This window comes from Artibeus jamaicensis, unplaced genomic scaffold (genome assembly GCF_021234435.1).
Source record: "Artibeus jamaicensis isolate MK-2021 breed Jamaican fruit bat unplaced genomic scaffold, CSHL_Jam_final contig_387, whole genome shotgun sequence".
In the NCBI taxonomy this organism is placed as follows: domain Eukaryota; kingdom Metazoa; phylum Chordata; class Mammalia; order Chiroptera; family Phyllostomidae; genus Artibeus; species Artibeus jamaicensis.
The window spans coordinates 9,769,387-9,788,767 of record NW_026521812.1 but is presented as its reverse complement, the minus strand read 5'-3'; the positions used below and the strand labels follow the sequence as shown (position 1 = coordinate 9,788,767).

Here is a 19,381-nt window from a genome sequence, read left to right as displayed (position 1 = left end):
TAATGTTGGTTTTGATCAGCTGGTTAAGATGATGTTTGATTTTTTTCACTGTTTGATTACTCATTCTTTTCCCTTGCAGTTAATAGGCAGTCTTTAGGGAGACACATTAGGACCGTGTCAGTATCCTGTTCTGCATCCAAACGTTCCTTGCTCCTGGCAGGTTGTCAGGTTTAGCATCCTGGCAACAGTTGACGATTCTTGGCAGAACCAGTCTTGACTTTAGTGGTCACAAAGTCATGATTTTTCAGCGTCCGCACTTCCTCCCCATTTACCAGTTTGCAGTCACACTATTGTAAGTGAGAGAGAGCCCTTTCTCCTTCCTTCTGTATTTATATGAACTACTGGATTCCCTGTCCTGCCCCCAGTAGCCTATAATTCATTTCTTTTAAAATGATTTTGTTGCTCAAATTATTCCATATTTGCCCACTGAGAACTCTTTTGCATTGGATCTGTCTTAGTGACATGTTCCTATCTCTTCTTCCTCCTTTTTTTTTTTTTTTTTTTTTTTTTTAGCATTTCCTTACTTCCTGGCTCATCTTCTACCTGGTCACACCCTGGAATCAGTCACTTCTCCAAGGAGCTCTTGTTTCTTTTAGTAGGGAATGGGACTAGAAACCAAGATACGGGTGCTAGGTATCTTTGTTTCTAGACTTTTTCAGCAGACAAGCTAGGAAATAAATGTGCGTATATACACAACTGTTGGGGAGCTTTGTCCAGCAGAGCCCCCAGCCATCACAGATGAAAATAAGTTTACCAAGACATGATGTGCTTTGGGAGGAAAGGTGGCCGATCTCTCCGAGGAGAAGGGCCAGGAGCCTGTTTCTCAGTAGGCTTTTATTGGGTTTAGTTTGCACAGGAATACAGGTGAAGCTCACCAATCATTGTCAGGCTGTCATGGTCAAATAATAGATAATATTCAAAGAATTACGAGGGCTTATTATGAGTCAGGGTCAGATTGCCAAAAGGCAATAAAACTTTGAGAAACAAACTCTTTTTATGCTTGGACCTTTATTGGGAAATTGAGGGCATTCTTAGCAAAGCAGGTTTCACAGGATTTTATGCATTCTTTCTTAGGCCTGAACGCCCCAGGGAACCGCCTATTCCTGCCCAGGGCTGCACTGCCCTCCAGCATTGTTTCAGGCTTAAGTCAGGCAGTGGAGGTAAGGTGGCCAAGAGATTAGGAGACTTCTCACAGACAGGATAAAGACATAGGCTGTGTCAAAACAGGGGTGAGGGTCCATCACTCCCTTTTTCTGTAGCCCCCCAAGTCCTTCCCTGGGGGCCTCTTTACAACCATGTGTATCTTAGGTTGTCCCTCTGTTGAGGAATCTTAGACCAGGGTCGAGCAGGGTGAAGTAAAAGGGGGCAGGAGTGGCACCCCTGCCAGGAAGGTATGCTTTGTCTCCTTAGTGGCTTCTGGTCCCAAGGTCTCTCACTGAGCCTTAGCCATCGAGGGTTACAGCTTCTGAAAGCAGGTAGGGCAGTTCCTAACATATAACATGTATGTAAATGTGTATGCAAACACATGCATTTATTCCTGGGTATGTACTGTGTGTGCACCATAGACATACATATACACATTTTAGAAATTGTGAATTCTTACATATATCACAAACTCAGACCTATCCTCACATATTTCTTTCGTGCCTACCCCCATTGCCTATTCACATGTAGCTTCCACAGTGAGAACCCTGGTTCCTGCCAGCATCAACAACACTCTTTTAATTCCTACAACACATCTAGAATAGTTTCAAACTTCCTTTGCTCACACCACTAAAAAATCTTATTAGAAAATAATTTTTAGGGAATGTGTTCAGTCCTCTGTAAGCATCAATAAAGTCAGAAGTTGTGCTTTCTTTTTCTTCTTCATTTAAAATTGACTTGAGTTTATCAGTTTGCCCTCAGTTTTAGATTGTTATCCATCCCAGTCTTGTTGGTTTTCATTAATTTTTAAATATGTAGAAGATCAATATGCTTCCAAAGATCAGAGCTGTGCAAGAAGGTGTCTCAGAGAAGTGTTCCTCCCTTTCGTCCTACTTCCCCATCCATTGTTGGAAACCAGCTCTTTGGTTTGCTAAGTCGATCCTTCTTGTGTGTGTTTTTTGTTATGATAAGCAGATATATGTACATTTTATTTCCACCTTGTACAAAAGATAGCATAATAAATGTTTTTAAATTTGCAAATTTACTTAATATTTTCTGGAAATGGCTTTGTATTTATTCATAGAGATTTTCTTCATTCTTTTTTCCCCATCTAATCCCCCGCCTTCTCCTCTTTGACCATCAGTTTCTTCTTTGTATCCTTCATTCTTTTTCATAATTGTATTCCATGGGTGTATTTACTGTAGTTTATTCAAAGTTTCCTATACTTGGACCTGGGTAGTTTCCAGTATTTTACAGTTAGAAATAATGATTGCAGTGAATAATCTTATACACTTATATTTTCATAATTTTGGAGATTATCTCTAGAGTAAATTTCTAGAAGTTGGGTTGCTCGGTTGAAGAGTGTATGCCCATGTAGTTCTGTTAAATATTGCTCAGTTCCTCTCCATTATACCATTTTACATTCTTGCCAGCAATACATGAGCGCCCCTGTTCCCCCGTAGCCTCACCAACAGGGTATATCATGAAGCTTTTTGAAATTTTGCCATTCCATTGGGTAAAAATGTTATCTTACTGTAGTGTTAATTTGTATTCCTCTTATTGTGAGTGAAGTCTAATGAGTTTTTATATTTTAAGGGCCACTGTTTATAACTATAACTTTTTTCAGTTATACTTCATGTCTTTTGCCCTTTTTTTTTTTGGTAGGCATTTTGGTTTTAGTTTGGTCAAAGTACTTTGTGTGTTGGGGACATTAGCCCTCTCTTTACATATAAAAATACATATCTATAGCCTTTTATATTATATACATGTAAAATATTTTCTCCCAGTTTCCATTTATCCTTTGATTTAGCACCCAGTTACTTTTTGCCATGCAAAAAAAAATGTTCTACATCCAATTTGTAAAGGAATTAAGCTATGTATTTGGCTGGTAGCTTGGTAATCTTAATTTTTCCTTTTATTTTTTTAAAGATTTTATTTTTTAGGGGAGAAGCGAGGGAGAAAGAGAGGGAGAGAAACATCAGTAGGTTGTCTATCGTATGCCTTAAATTTTCTTTTTAGATCTCTGGTCCATTGTGAGTTTATTTTCTGTACAATGTTTGGAATATATCTAATTTATCTTTTTTCTAATGCTAGATCCTTTATTAATCATTAGTAAATGTTTTTAGACTTTTAAAAACTTTCTGTGGGGTGAGAATAATTTTTTGACATACATACATGTGTATAATGTTCAATATGCACACATACAAGTAGACCAGGCCATAAAGTTTAAAAATAGAGTTTTCAGTGGGAGTGAAGATTCCTTCCCTTCACGCACATTAGGCCGGGTATGTTGTGAAATGCTAACTTTGACAGCAGGCAGAGTCTTTACTACCTTTATTTTGGTAAGGAGCGAGTAGTCCTGCCCCTGAACTGCTTTGGGCAGCTCCTGAATGTGGGTAGCCTATCTTGGTCATCTGACTGTTTATGTATCAATAGGTCAGTTAGTGGAAAATTGCAAGAGGAAGTTCTTTACAAAGATGCCGCTAAAATACATTGTATAGTGTGTGTTTATAGTTTAGGCATAGATTTTGGACTTTAGCTAGTTTTTGGTGCTTTTGTTTTGAAACTGGTAGTAGCCAGTAGCTGTGAAGACACAGTTCTTATGTACAGCTTGTCTTCTTTTTGGGGCCCTTTGCCTCATTGATGGGCAGTGCTCTCTGAAGGATTAGGGAGATAAGAATCCCTGTGCCCTCCGTGGTGTGTATAGTTTTTCACAAAGCTTTTGATTTTTTTTTTGTTTACTTTTTTAGTAATTTTTTGAAAATTCAAGTCTATCCAATCCCTTTTCCATGTTAAAGGTACAAAACTGACATACATTAGTTTCCTAAATGCTTTACTGATTGACTACTTATAACCTGTGGTTTTTCACAGGATTGTAGACTAGAGTGGAAAGCATCTGGGGAAATGAAAGAAGAGGTGTGATCTTTTCCTGCCCAAATACCTTTCCTTTTTCTGTTAGACAGTCTGCTGCATTAGCTAGAAGGACATTGTGAGTTACAGAAACACACTTTTCTTTCTATTGGTGATTCTCATTTTAGTGAGATTTTATTTGCATTGTGTATATCCAGTTTCCTGATGGGGAAGATACATATCACTGGGTCACTTCTCAGTGGTTCGGAAGTCCTGCTGTTCGAAGCTGAGCGTTGCTAAAGGAACGATCAGCACGAATGTGTTGAGTACGTACAGAGGCACAGGCCAGCCTGTGATGTGGCACAAGGCTTGTGAATGGTTTACAGCTCTTGTTAACTGAGTGTGCAGCTTTACTTAGTTGATTTTGTTTAAAAACATTTCATTTTTGTGTCTCTAATTAGTTAGCTACAGTGTATTTACTTCAGTTTCTGCTGAGCCCAAAGGGGACAGTATAGCGTAGAGCAGAGAGTTTTAACTCCGTACTCTGTCAGTCACTAGGTGACCTTGGACAGAATTCTTAACTTGTCCGGGCCTCTCTTCTATCATTTGTCATACGGTAATAAGTCACACAGAATCAAAAACACACTTTTGTGAAACTTTCCACTTCAATCTCTAAAGATGAGAATCATAATTTATCATAAATAAATTCCACTTAATGTGTCCTTTCGCCTATGCAGTATTACCCTGACCTTAAAGTGGTTGCCATTTAAGAAATTACAGACTAAAACCCCGAGTCTGTGGTACTTTTACACCTGAGAGCATGTAATAGGCTATCAGGTGAGTCACATTACCTGCCCCTCCACACGGCTCCCCTTCTTCCACCAGAAAGCTTCCCGGAAACTCCAGCTGACGTATAACTAAATCCAAACCTGCTTTGATTTAATGGGAATAAAACAACTAGGTGATTGAGAGTGATTCCCCAGAGTTCAGAGAAGCTAATTTCTAATGACTTGATTTACAACTCTAAAATCTTAGGGGGCACCAGTGAACTAACAGATGCAGTCTAACAGATTATTCATCTCCTTTCAGCAGTGTTCTCTAAATTGGGTCTTCTCAAAACTCAGTCTAACCAAACGGATAAGGGTCTGTTTAAGGAAGCACAGGAAAGCTTTTCTGTTCCCCTTGACAACTAGTCCTTCTAGGTGAGTATCTGCCTGAATTGGCAGAACTGTAGTAATTCCTCTTAATTTGGGTGAAGTGTTTTCTCAGTATTCCAAGCGATCATACGCAGCACCTTTCCCAAATAGGGACTGTTCCATTTATGGAGTAAGAATTAGGACGTCTTACTTACCTTACCTCACAGAAATGCTTTTGTAGTCAGTATGAGGAAATCTGGGTATTGGTTTTTGCTGTGTTTTTAGTCGTGCATTTCTTTTCTTTGTGGACTCCAATAGGAAGTAGTTAATTACAGTATTTTTCATGAGAGAACTATTTGTAAGTACATGTCACCAGACTACGTCTTAAACGGCTGTGGGAGGAACAGTAGTCATTTATAGATCTTCACCCTCTGGAGGCACTACCCATCTTTATTTTAGAGATTACATTCCAAAAGATACAAGGGAAATAGCTCTGGTTAGTTCTCTTGTTCAAGCCTGTGCACAGTCTAGGAGTATATTTCTGACTCAGTTTGACTGACAGACTTTCCTGTAGAATAACTAGTAAGACTTGCCCAAACAGTAAATGTATTTTAATTTGGATGATTAAAAAAAGTGAAGGTCAACGAAAGTAAAATTAAAATATTTAATTTCGTGAATTTTTAAAAACAATTTAAAAATAGTATTACTTTTTATTTTGGAGGATTTCATTAATTTTTTAAATCTTTATTAGGATTTTTCTTTATATGTGAGCATCTCACAGCTACCAGATTACTTGGTCCTGTCAAATTGTATCATGTCTTACATTATCATAGCACTAAGCAACAGAAAAGTCATTGTGTCAATTGCTTTTTTGTATGTTTCATAATAGTTACTCAGAAATTTATATTTACAGTTTTAAAATGAGATCATTACCTCACTGGTTATAGAAATATCTATCTCTTTTCCTAATATTTAAATTATTGTAAGGATTAATGTCTTACATGTTCATTATTCCCTCTTAAGTAACATGAAACTCTGTGGCTGTGGTGGGGATTGAGCCCAGTTGTCAGACCTCATTCATTGCCAGCTCTGTGTAGCAGCCGTATGTGCTCCTTTGTGAAAAAGGAATAAGATGCTTTGTATGGACCTCTCAAAATGAGATGGAAATCTAATTGTTGTCTAAGTGTACCTTATTTTGAACCCCCAAAAGATAATCTTCTGTAAGTATTGTTGCTTAAAGTAATGATGTCAGGTCATACATGAATTACCTGCTTTGTGACCAATGTAGGGAGCGTAGATTCGGGTTGGGTTTTTTTTCCAGTTCTGAGGCCTGCTCAATGTGTCCAGGACCAGTGCCACAGGGTGCTCTGCCTGTAGCTGGTTTGTAAGAATCTGGATCGGATTGAGTAGGGGAAGAAACAAGAGTCTGGCACTTTCTGGTTAACACATCATAATTGTGCGGTTTTTTCAGGTGGCCTTCTGGTGGCGTCTGCTCATTTTGGTGCATATGTGTGTGGGACAGACATAGACTACAACACAGTCCATGGCTTGGGTGAGTAGTGGGCCTGGGCCCTGGTAAAGCCTTTGCTCCTGTGCCAAATGAGCCTTTAAAATAACGAAGTGATTTTATGTGGCATTATCCATCTATTTTTCATGTTAAGATACTGAGTTGTGATGTTACATAGTTTTACTTGTTTTTACAGTAAGACTTCACTGGGTATCTGCTTTTTATGAAGTAATCCAGTGTGCAAAGTGCTCTCCTGGGGAAACACAGTGATGAATAAGAAAAAACCCTCCCTTAAGAGGTTTTGTGGTCTTAGTAAGAGATTTTTTTAAAATAGGCAAACTGTAAGGTCGTGAACTTTAGGATTGGAAGAGAAGTGGGAGAGCGGGACTATTTTGTGATTAGCATGTTGGTGCTAATGAAACACTGTTTCTATTCAAAGATCTCTTGCTTTTTAGGGAATTTTGGAAAGTAGTTTAAAATATGGAAGCTTTGCTGGTCATATGTTACTCACTGGAATTAAACTGAAAACGTATTTCCTTATAGCTGAATAGTATTAAAAATGTCAGATTTCATTGATTATTTTGAAAATGTTTGGATATATGTAGGTACACTATTGTAAGTAGAATCAACCCTTAAAATACTGCTTTCCTTTTTCTTAGTGTAAGTTATACAGGTGATAATTTATTATATTTTATTTTCTTTTGCTAAAGCAATTGGATATATTGTATTTGGTGACCTCTTTTTTCCTACCTTGGCTATAGGAATTTAGTAAGATTTGTCACAGGGAAAAATGAGGTATATTTTATCAAGTTCACCTAAATAGACTAACCAGAAAAAGATACTTTGTCTGCAATATGTTAGAGTAGACAAAGTACTAAGAATAACTACAGTCTTTTAGTAGAAGCAGTAGGTTTGCTTTAAGGAAATGGTCATATATAAGTTATTTGAAGTTTTATTCATGGAAGTTGTATTATGAACTTTCAGGACACTTGGGTGGAATTCTCATGGATGTAGAGCTTCCTCGGAGCTTATCCGAGATGTTGTTGACTATGTGCTCCATTCCTGTGCTCCTGCACTCAACTATTCTCAAGTGTCTTGTATTTTTAAAAATTCAAAACCTTTTCTGTCAATCTGTAGGGCCCTTCTCGCTACCATTTTGTTTTCCCCCTTTGCCAAAATACTTCTTGAAAAACTCGTATTTACTTGCCATCCGCTCTTCATTTCTCACTCTCTGGTGCCCATCATTTGCCAGCTTTCCCACCCACTGAAAACGCTTGAGGCCACAGGTGCACAGCACTTGGCGGCGTTGCCCTTCATAAAGCCTCCGCGGTTTCCGAGACAGTGGTCTCATCGGGTCGTACTTTATTTCTTTGTTCCTCCCCAAGGCCCTGCGATTTTCTTTGTCCTGTGTTTACGGCTTTTCTCCAGGCATCTGTCTGCTCCCGTCTCTTACTGCTATGTGTTGTGCCGAGTCATGTATTTCTTCTTTCGATTTTTAAGTTTTGTCTTTATTGTGTGGTAGATAATAATACAGACCAGTGTATAAAAATCGAGGAATTATAAAACAAACATTTATGTAACTCCCACCTAGGTTAATAGTGTCATTCATCCTAATGGATTTAATTTAAGTTTATGTACTGGGTCTGCTTTGTGCGTGCGTTCTGACCTCCAGCTGCCGACTGTCTCTGAATGTTTTATGGGTGCCTCACAAGCCAGATTGACATACCGAAAATGAATCTCGTCTTGTTTCCTAAGCTCGTTTTTTCCTCTTGGTTTCTCTCATCTGAATTCATGGTATTATCACCTACTTGTGTCTCCTAAACTAGAACTTTTGACCTTCTTCCTTCAGCCCCTGCTGTAACTTTTCATCTGTAATGTCTGCATTTGGCCTCCCCTCTTCATGGTCCCAGCTCCACCATTTCCCAAGTTAGCGCTCTTAATTTCCGTTTTGTTTGTCTGATTCGTCTTTATTTCCACACGGGGCTGTTTGCTGCTGGGGAAAGGGGACCGTGTTCTGTTCAACTTTGTATCCTACTACTGTGTGCTTTGAAACCAGTAAGTGTCAAATGAGTGTTTTAAGTCAGTTTTTCTTGAAAAGTGATAGAAAATATCAGATGTCAGTACATTTCACTGTTTAAAGAGTATTTTTATAAGTTAAAATAAAAACAATTATTTGTTTGTAGGAATAAAATTAAGATTTTAAGTGAAAGCAAGTTTGCCCTGGCTTGGGGGGGTAGCTCAGTTGGTAGCATTGTCGCAGCACATCAAGGTCATAGGTTCGATCCCCGGTCAGGGCACATACAGTAAGCAACCAATAAATGCATCAGTACGTGGGACAACACACTGATATGTCTGTCTCTCTCTCCCTCTCTCCTCCCTTCACTCCCCACCTCTTCCCCTCTCCTCCTTTCCTCCTCTCCCCCCCTTTCCTCTCTCTAAAAAATGAAGAAAAAAAATGAAGTGAAAGCAAGTTGTATTGAATATTTGAGTAAATGTAGGTTTAGATAAGTTAAACATTACTTCTAGCAAAATGACAAGAAATAAGAATGCCTGTTTGATTTAGTATTTCCTGTCTTCCTCTTTCCCTTCAGGAAAGGCCAGTAGGAAAAACCAGAAATGGAGAGGACCGGATGAAAACATTAGGGCCAATCTTCGTCAGTATGGCTTAGAGAAGTACTACCTTGATGTCCTGGTTTCAGACGCATCTAAGCCTTCCTGGAGGAAGGGCGCGTATTTTGATGCAATCATCACTGATCGTAAGTTGGTTTTATACAAAAATAGGAGTAAATTAGTTTCCTAAAGCCATTTATTTGCATTTAAAACACAGAATTTATCAACACACATACAAAATGCCAACTTGTACTAGTATTCCCCCATCCTCGACTTCTTCACGTAGTAAACAATGTATGAATGCAGGGGAGGATAGCAATTTAATTAAGTAGTTAAGAGTTTACTCTTTAGTTTTCTTAAACTATACGTATTAACTTGTCACTACTTTTACTCTTCAGCTTATTATTATTATTTTTAAAATATTTTATTTATTTATTTTCAGAGAGAGGGGAAGGGAAGGAGAAAGAGAGGGAGAGAAATATCAATGTGTGGTTGCCTCTCACGTGTCCCCAACTGGAAACTGGCCTGCAACCCAGGCATGTGCCCTGACTGGGAATTGAACCGCGATCGCATGGTTCGCAGTCCCGCGCTCAATCCACTGAGCCACACCAGCCAGGGCTTCAGCTTATTTTTTGAAGCATATATTTGTTTTTATGATTGTTTTCCATTTGGCTATAATTGATTACTAGTATACACACTGGAACCAAAGTTTCATTTGCAGTTAGAGTATCAGATTTGAAGAAAGTGTTTCAGATATCACACATATTTTCCATGTGTAAGCCCCTATTTTTTTTGTAGTTCCTGTTTTCACTGGCACCTGCTTCACAGAGCTACAGGAAGTTTGGGATTCTGTGAACCACTGGGCTCGCGAACACACTGAGCTTCAGGAACGTGCCTGAGACCTGTGCTCCCACGCTTCGTGGGTTCTCGGGCTCTTCAGGCATCCGTTACGGGAACAGACATGCCTTTTCTGAAGTGTCTGTCAGGAAACCTGTAAATAGTGGCCTGTGTATTTATCTATTCATCGCAGCTCACTTTAATTCTTTGGTAACTTAGATCATTTCAAATCTAACAAAAGAAAAGTTATAATGTCTGTATGAATATACTTGATGAAAACTGGGTGACTTCTTAATTAACAATCTGTTATTTGCCTCTTCATGTATATTTACATAAATTATAATTTTTTTCTTTGGTCAGCTGAGAGTAAATTGTATATATCGTGGCCCTTTGCCCCTGTACTTCAGTGTGCATTTCCTAAGAGTAGACTAGTCTCTAGATAAATAAATCTAGATATTTATCTAGATAAATCTAGATAAATAAATCTCTAGATAAATGAAATCTAGTCTGTAGATTTCAATAAATCAGTACAGTATTGTCATCCAGTTTTGTCAATTAACCCAATAATACCATTTATAGCATTAGTTCCCCTCTAGTGTCAGGTGTTGCATTTAGGAGCCATGTCTTGTAGGCATCCTTTAATTTGTAACACTTCCATAGCCTTTCTCTGGCTTTATGACAGTGCCATTTTGGAGGAACACACTGGCCTCCCTTCACAAAACTTTTCAGTCAAGTCCTCCTCACATTACACATTCTCAGCTGGAATGTTGCATAGGTGAAGTGTGTCCTTCTCAGGGTTTCGTACCTAGAGGCACATGGTGTCCATCTGCCCCTCATTGAGGCTTAGGTGACTTTTGACTGGCTGTGTTGTCTGTGTGTTCTGCCTAGCTCCATATGGGATCAGAGAATCTACAAGAAGAACAGGTTCACAGAAGGAAATACCAAAAGGGATAGAAAAATGGTAAGTGAAAGTTCAATGTGATGTGTTACTACTTTAAGAAGAAGCACATTGCTTCTTTTTCATTAACTCAGTTTAACAGCCTTAAAGTGTTTCACTGATTTTGAAATTTTGTTTTCTTTGTGTAGTCCAGAAAGCCATGTTCCTGTTTCCTTGAGTTACCGTCTGAGTGATATGTTTCTTGACCTGTTAAACTTTGCAGCTGAGACCCTCGTTTTAGGTGGAAGACTAGTCTATTGGTTACCAGTGTACACACCAGAGTATGTAATATTAAATAATTTTATTTTTAGTTTCAATTTTCTATGGTGTTTGTGTATCTAGTATATAGTTTTTCCTATCCAGTTGCAGTCAGGATAAATATCTTTGCGTTTAACCTATATGATAGTATTTGTTTACCTACATATGTGTGTAAAGCCAGCCCCTTTCTCTTATTGCTTGAATTACTTTGACCTTTTTATTTTATGTCAGGGTGTCGTAAACTGTGGCTTGTGGGGCAAATATAATCCTCAGCGTGTATTTGTAAGGTTGTTGAGCTAAGACTGGTATTATGTATTTTTAAAGGGTTAAAAAATATGTGACAGAAACATACGTGGCTCACAAAGGCTAAAATATTTACTCTCTGGCCCTTGAGAGAAAAAGTTTGCCAGTCCCTATTGTGTGCCACACTTACCTGCCTAAGTGTTTGGTGGCTGTTTTTCTAGGCCACAAATAGGTGATTTTCAGTAACTTAGCTGAGTGGTTCATGTATCTGCTACTAGCTACCTTTAATATATATTGCCTATTATGATCACCTTAAATGCAATAAATCTTTTTAAAAAGCTAACATAAAAATAAAAGCTCTGCATATATTTAAGGTCCTGAGTATATTCAACATTATTACTTTGGGTTTTATTATTCAGTAATTATTATTTATAAACAGAGCTATGTATTTATATCAGCTATGAAAGATAAGGTGTCTTGAACAAGATCTTTATTTATTTAAAATATATTTAATATATAATAAATAAATATTACTTATTGATTATGCTATTACAGTTGTCTCAATTTCCCCCCCTTTGCCTCTTTCCTCCCGGTATGCCCATTCGCTCCAGCAATCACCCTCAACCCTACTGCAGTACTTACATGTCCACAGATCACACGTATAAGTTCTTTGGTTTCTCCATTTCCTATACCATTTTTAACACACCCCTCTCTGTTTTGTACCTACCAATTACCCTTATTATTCCCTGTACCTTTACCCCCATTTTCCTCCTTCCCCCTCCCCACTAATAACCCTCCAAATGATCTCGATATCTGTGATTCTGTTCTTGTTCTGTTTTTTTGCTTAGTTTGTTTTTTTAGATTCAGTTGTTGATAGTTGTGAATTTGTTGCCATTTTAATGGTCATAGTTTTGATTTTATTCTTAGACAAGTCCCTTAACATTTTATGTAATAATGGGTTGGTCATGATGAACTCCTTTAGCTTTTCCATGTCTGGGAAAAATTTTATCTGCCCTTCCATTCTAAATGGTATCTTTGCTAGAGAGAAATGTATAGGTTGTAGGTCCTTGCTTTTCATCACTTTGAATACTTCTTGCCAGTCCCTTCTAGCCTACCAAATTTCTTTTGAGAAATCAGCTGACAGTCTTATGGTAACTCCTTCATAGGTAACTACCTTTTTTCTCTTGCTGCTTTTAAGAATCTCTCTTTATCTTTAACCTTTGGCTTTTTAATTCAGCTGTTTCTTGGTGTGGACCTCTTTGGGTCCAGCTTGTTTTAGGGCTCTCTGTGCTTCCTGAACTTCCTGGACTTCCTGAAAGTCTTATTTCCTTTACCAAATTAGGGAAGTTTTCCTTCATTATTTTTGCAAATAGATTTCCAATTTCTTGCTCTTTTTCTTTTCTTTCTGGCATCCCTATGATTCGGATGTTGGTATGTTTGGAGATATCCCAGAGGGTCCTTGTACCCTCGTTTTTTGAATTGTTTTTTCTTCTGGCCATTCTGGTTGAATGCTTATTTCTTCCTTTTGTTCCAAATCATTGATGTGAATCCTGGCTTCATTTTATTACCTCCACATTTTTCTTTATTTCACTTAGTATAACCTTCATTTCTTTTTTTATGTTGTTGTTATACTCAGTGAGTTCTCTGAGCATCCTGATCACCAGTGTTTTAAACTGTGTGTCTGACAGGTTGGTTATCTGGATTGCATTTAGTTCTTTTTCTGGGGTTTTGTTTTGTTATTTCATTTGGGCCATAATTCTTCGTCTCCTCAATTTGGTAGCCTCCTTATGTTTGTTTCTGTGTAAGAAGTAGAGCTGCTTTGACTCCCTGTCTAAGTAGCATGACCTATTACAGAAAATACACCTGTAAATTGTGTAGGACGCAGCCTTAGGTAGCTGCCAAGGCAGGGCAACCCACTTCACTGCTTTGTGGATCTGTGTGTGGGGGGGAAGGCTTGGCGAGGGGACAGTGCTGCTGCCTGGCCTCTAAAGGTTTGCCAGGCATATGCCCCATGCAACTGGCACCTTTTCAGCAGTTGCCCTGATGCTGAATCCCAGAGAGGGTGGGTCTGTGTACTTTTTAAGTCCATCTGGGCCCTTTAAGCCAAGTCTCCTGAAAATCCAGCAGTTTCTTCCACCTTTCCAATCCCCATTGGTTTTTATAGCCGGATATTATGGGGATTTATCTTCTTGGCACTGGGACCGTGGGCTGTGTGGTCCAGCCTGGGACTGGGATCGCTTACTTCCAAGGTGTTCCTCCCGATTTTTATCCGCCCCGCATGAGTGTGGGTACTGCCCCTTCTGCTGCAGCTGTCTCGCTGTGACACCCCGCCTCTCCACGCATCTCCGCCTGTCTCCGCCTCTCTCCTGCTCCTACCCTTTTGGATGCATGTGGCTGCTTTATATCCTTGTTTGTTGGACTTCCATACAGCTTGATTTTCTGATGGGTTGGGGTGTTATTTGTTTTGAGGTCTAGTTATAATTCTTTCTGTGGTTGCGCGAAGAGGCAAAGTGTTTTTGTGGACACCTCCATCTTGACTGTAAGTCAAGAAAAGATCTTTAGATTGGCAAGATAGTAGCTCAAATTTGGGCCATTTCTTTAATCTGCCATAGAAATCTTTTTAAAAAATTTATGTTAAGCAGGTAACCTTGCTGCTGGAATTCAGCTTGTCTAAGGCGAAAACTACTTCTGCATAGAAATAGACAAATGTGCTCTTCTCTGAAAATATTAATAAAATTACACCTGTCATTTACCTACCAGACATGTGGGATCTGGCGGGATGTTGAGTTATGTGAACATACAGCACGGGGAAGAAAGAAACCAATAAGCTGTTTCGTAACGTTAGAGCTCATTTCACTCCTTGGAATTAGTTTTCCTTATTTCTGAAAAGAGGTTGAATGAAATTAACACTGATAACAAAATATAAACCCAGTGTTAAGGAGTCTTGGCATGAATGTGTAGTATTATCAGCTGATAAACGAATACTGAGCAAAGGTGGGCCAGCCTTTGTAACTTACAATACAGTGCTTATAAAACAAACAAAAAACAGCACAGCTTCCAAGTGCCATTATGAAAAGACAGACAGGTTTCACACTGTTCTGAAATGCGTTTTGTATAATTATGTACAGTAAATGTAAGAAAAATAAGAATTATATGTTATAATCAAGTTCAGGTACTATTTCTTAAACCCAGGATATTTAAAAAAGTATAAAGCATAATAAAAACAAAATACTACCTAAAAGCTTAGTGATTTGTGAAGAATCATTGGAGCCGATGATTGAAAAGTTTGTTTAAAGTGCAGTGAAGGAATCGCCACTGAACAGACTTCTGTTTTTCCCCTTTAGTCTAGATTTCCCCCACTCGAGTGTATCACATTTTGTTGCCCAAGTCAGGATACTCTGTACACTTTATATTTTTTCTCTGTTGTTCATTCTGTCCCCATTGCTTGATTTACCCTTCTTCCTCAATTGATAAAATTCTAGTCATCTTCCAAAGCCTGACTTAATTTGCCACTACCTGGTGACATTTTCTCAGCCCTTCTCAGCAGAGTGACCAGTCCTTCATCTATGTCCTCACAGTGCATTCTTATCACTCATAGAGGCTTGCACCATAAAATCACTGACTCTTGTTGTTTGTGGGTTGTTTGTTCGTAGTTTCAACTACTGGAAAAATGACCCTGAAGATCTGTGTAACAGTCACTTTGACAGGGCATAAGTTGGACTCCTCCGGGTTTGATGTTAGAGGCTTTGCTGAGTTAACTGAGTGTAGCTGTTTGCCCAGGTTCTGCATATCTGTGTAGTGTTGTTTTCTGATTGTCCTTGCACAGATAAGGGTCTTGAAGTGACTACAAACTGTTCCTTTGTGAAAGATGCTCTTTAATAGAGATGCACCTGATAGTTCTCGTGACTAAAATGCTGGAAAAGTGAAGAAGCCTAATGAATTGCCTCGAAGCGGAAGTTGGGGCTCAGATTTAATTGTAATACAATGAATTTTGTGGCTCAAGCAGTGAACAGAACATGTTTTTCATGTCTCATCTAGGAGACAGAAAAAAATTGATTCCTTACACTGTTTCCAGTGTTGCTTCAATCAACACAAAATCTGTTTCTCAAATGGGAGGTGAAACTGTGGTAACATTTTAAAAAAGCCTGAGGCTTGAAGATTCACAGGAAAATTAGTGACTTTCAGAACTGGTTCATGGAAGAGATAGGGGCCTGTGTACATAGGAGTTTTTTTGTCTTTTATTTAAAAAATTAAATTATAATGTATATACCACGCAAGTCACTCTTTTAAAGTGTACAGGTCCATGGTTTTTAGTATATCCACAGAGTTACACAGCCATGCCATTATCTACTTCCAGAACATTTTTATTAACCCAAAAGGAAACATTGTACACATGAGGAATATCTATTCCTTCTGGCCCCGGCAACTACTTATCTGTCTCCATGGGTTTGCCTCTGCTGGCCGATTTGGATTTTAAATAGATGCTTGTAGAGGATAGTAATAAAAATGGAATTAAGATAGGGTACTGTACTATCAAAATAGTCCAAGCATAGCTCAGATTTATTGCCTCTATTTAATAGTTTGCACACAGTTCATTACTATGAAATATATTGGTAAATATATAGTAAAGCATTTTTGAACTGCTATTTTTTAAATTTACTTTGGAAATATACTGTTAAATTGATTGGTTCATTAATATAATAGAGTTGTGGTTAAAAATAAATTATTACTGGTAATGATGACCCAACTAATGTTCCTTCCTTCTTAAACTTAAAGATCAAGTTAGAACCAGAATCTAAAACATGTACATATTTTTTCTGCTCTTAAGCCAAAAATTAGTGACTTAGTTTTAATAGTTTACCAATATTTATGTCATAAATATTAATTAAAATTATATTGGCTTTGTGCTTCTAGTTTGGTTTATAAATTTATTTTTGGTTTTATAGTTATATAAGGGATATAAACATAAGGAATTTATCTCTAATTTATGTTTGTATATATTTAAGTAATGTTTTAGTAAAAATACTTTGTAAACTCCACCAGGAAATAAACTCTTTTTTTCTCTTCACAAAGGGTACTAAGTTTGACGGTTTCAGACATCTGTAAACCCTGCTGTTTGGAAGCGTACAATTGAGGCTCTATCTTCTCTCTCTTACCACTTTTTATTTTAATCTGCAAACCATGGTGTATGATATATTCCTTCATATCATAAATGCTTTGTATGAAGACGTCAAATTTGATTTTAACTAAATTTTGTAGAAGTGCAACCTTTCTGGCAGTATAGTGAACATTAGAGAATTATTAAATGAGGTGAGATCTGAAATGGTCATGACTTGTCGCAAAGCCCTAAGGAAGGAGGCAGAGAATGACTTCAAGAGAATTCCTTCCACTGATAATAAAGTGAGTGCATGATGAATGTTGCTTGCTGAGTGGGTGATGAGGGTTTTGAGCATGTGGTTGAGGTAATGGGGAGAGATCCTTGAAGGTCAGAGAGACCTAGAGAAGTCAGTAAAAGACTTCTGGTGGGGAAGACACTGTTGATGCATTGTAGATGAGATGGATGTCCTTTAAATGAAGTGCTAATCAGCATCTTACCCATTTTGGATCAGAGCTTTAAAATTCCCCATGTAATAAATGTTTCTAGAGAGTATCCAGAAAGGTACAGATTTGCAGAGGAAAAATAAAAACCAGCAGTCAGTGTGTCGCTCATAGTACTCCTGAACCTCCCCCATTGTTCTTCTGCATCCTGCTCTGTAGCTGTTTTCGCCCTGTCTGTCACCTGTTTTTTCTGCCAGGATTAATACCAACAACCTGCCAGGTGTCAGGTTCTGAACTCCTGCAGCCTGAGTGTCCTGTTTTCTAGGTGTCGTCATCTCCAGTCACGAGGTGCCTGCGCTGCGCAGCCATTTCCGCTGCTTGTTATCGTGGCTTCGCTTTGATTTCATGGTGCTGGTGACCGGAGAACTGACCTCAGCTGTTTCTTTTAGTGGTAGTCTATCGAATAGTCTTATAAGTAACTTTAGTCCTGTGTTTTTACAAAGTTAATGGAGATGTCAAGATGCAGAGGCAAAATTTTATAGAGGAAAGTACAGGCTATAATAGACTTTATACTTTGGGAAATTAATAAATCTCCTGATGAATCAGTTTCTCATGAATGTCAAGTTCCTGCAGGATGTATTTCTGTCTTTTAGGTGCTCTCGTGGGATCTTTAGGATGGAATTATTGTTGTCTTATATTTTTGTGGTTTTAAATTCCTGGCATTCTTCAGTAAAACATGCTTATATTCTCTCATTCTCATTCCACAGGCAAAACAAACTCCTTTTGAGAGGGGGCATATTAAAATACTTTGCTTTTTAAAAACCCAGATTGTCTATATATTATGTCAATGGCGTATATATACAATAAAACGGCACAGCATGCAGTGGGAGGAGGTCTCACACCACACTGGATAGCCCCGTGCCCGTCCTGTGTGGGGTGTGCATGCGGTGCTCCTCACAGGCCTGTTCTTCCTCCAGATACACTGAGGAGGTGGTGCCCTGGCATCCCTGCCTGAAGCTGCTTAGCAACTGTGAACAGAAGCTTTCCAGTCACACATCAAGGCGCTTGATAACAATGGAAAAGGTGAAGAAATTCGAGGTACATTATTGTAGTACTTTGAGGATAAATTCTGGAAGGATTAGAAATCTATTTTTGTAGTTTTCCTCTAACGCAATGTTGAATGTTAGTCCCTGATTTAAAAAAATAATGGATGAAGTCAGGAAAAAACAGGAGGGGAAGGGGTTTGTGGCATTTTGGTGGTGGGGTTAGAGGGTAGAAGTAAGTAAGATAGGGAAGTTTAATGGACGAGTAGAATTAAAGTGACCTAAACTGCTCAGGCTTTATTTGACATTCTTGTTGCTAACTCGGTTATAAAACAGAGCACTCTTAATTAAGTATCTATCATTTAATTAGTAATCTTCTAGTTTTTTACTATTTCTCTCCAGAAGCATAACTTACTCGATTGCAGACCGTTCGGAAGAGAAAATGTCACCTTGTATGAGGGAGACAGTGATTTCCCCCATCAGTCGGAGCACAACATGGTCTTTTTTCTTCTTCTCTCCGTTCTTCCCCCTCCGCCCCTTCCCTCCCACACACTTAAGCCTGACAAGAAAGCACAAAGCACCTGCAATATTTATGTCCAGATCAGAACAGAACTGCTATGAAAAACACCTCATAGTGGAACTTAATTCCATCATGCACAGAATGCTCTTTGGACTGGATTGACAACCACAGCCCTCCCAGCTCACTGGAAACTTAGGCAGGCCCCATCTTTGCTTTGGGTCTGTAGGGCGAACAGGAAAGAACGGAAGGTTACTGCCTTGGAATTCAGTGACGTGAGCATCTTGTCTTCATTTTGTCTTCTTTGGAAAAGTGTCTGTTTAGATCCTCTGCTCATTTTTTAATCAGATATATATGTTTTTGCTATTGAGTTGTATGCGTTCTGTATGTATTTTGGACATTAACCCCGCATCTCATCTGTGGTTGACAGATATTTTCTCCCATGCAGTACATGGTCTCTTCATTTTGTTGATGAAACTTTTTAGTTCAATGTAGTCCCCCTTGTTTATTTTTGCTTCTGTTGCCGGTGATTTTTGAGTCAGGCCCAAAAACGTCATCACCACGACCTATGTCACAGAGTGTATGGCCTGGCCTATGCTTTCTTCTAGGAGTTTTATGGCTTTAGGTCTTTTGGTTAAGTCTCTAATCCATTTTGAGTTAATTTTTCTGAGGCAGTGGTCTAGTTTCATTGTTTTCATGTGGCTGTCTGGTTTTCCTAACGCCCTTGATTGAAGAGACTTCCTTTCCCCATTGTATATTCTT

The 19,381-nt window shown here is 38.5% G+C and overlaps 1 protein-coding gene across 6 annotated transcripts in view; it reads left to right on the top strand.

The window, feature by feature from the left end:
- The window catches only part of TRMT11 (tRNA methyltransferase 11 homolog), a 99,609-nt gene that overhangs the window by 11,788 nt on the left and 68,440 nt on the right, over positions 1-19,381 (top strand). For 4 of the 6 annotated variants that reach the window (XR_008391528.1, XM_053664858.1, XM_037139603.2 and 1 more), the window contains 5 exons: positions 6,601-6,681; positions 9,228-9,392; positions 10,972-11,044; positions 11,170-11,301; positions 18,037-18,157. Coding sequence is in view for 5 of the 6 variants with exons in the window: in XM_053664858.1 (XP_053520833.1) it covers positions 6,601-6,681; positions 9,228-9,392; positions 10,972-11,044; positions 11,170-11,301; positions 18,037-18,157 (572 nt within the window). In the remaining variant the exon portion in view is untranslated. The remainder of the gene's footprint in view (positions 1-6,600; positions 6,682-9,227; positions 9,393-10,971; positions 11,045-11,169; positions 11,302-18,036; positions 18,158-19,381) is intronic. The other 2 variants (XM_037139604.2, XM_053664857.1) reach the window with 2 other exon arrangements.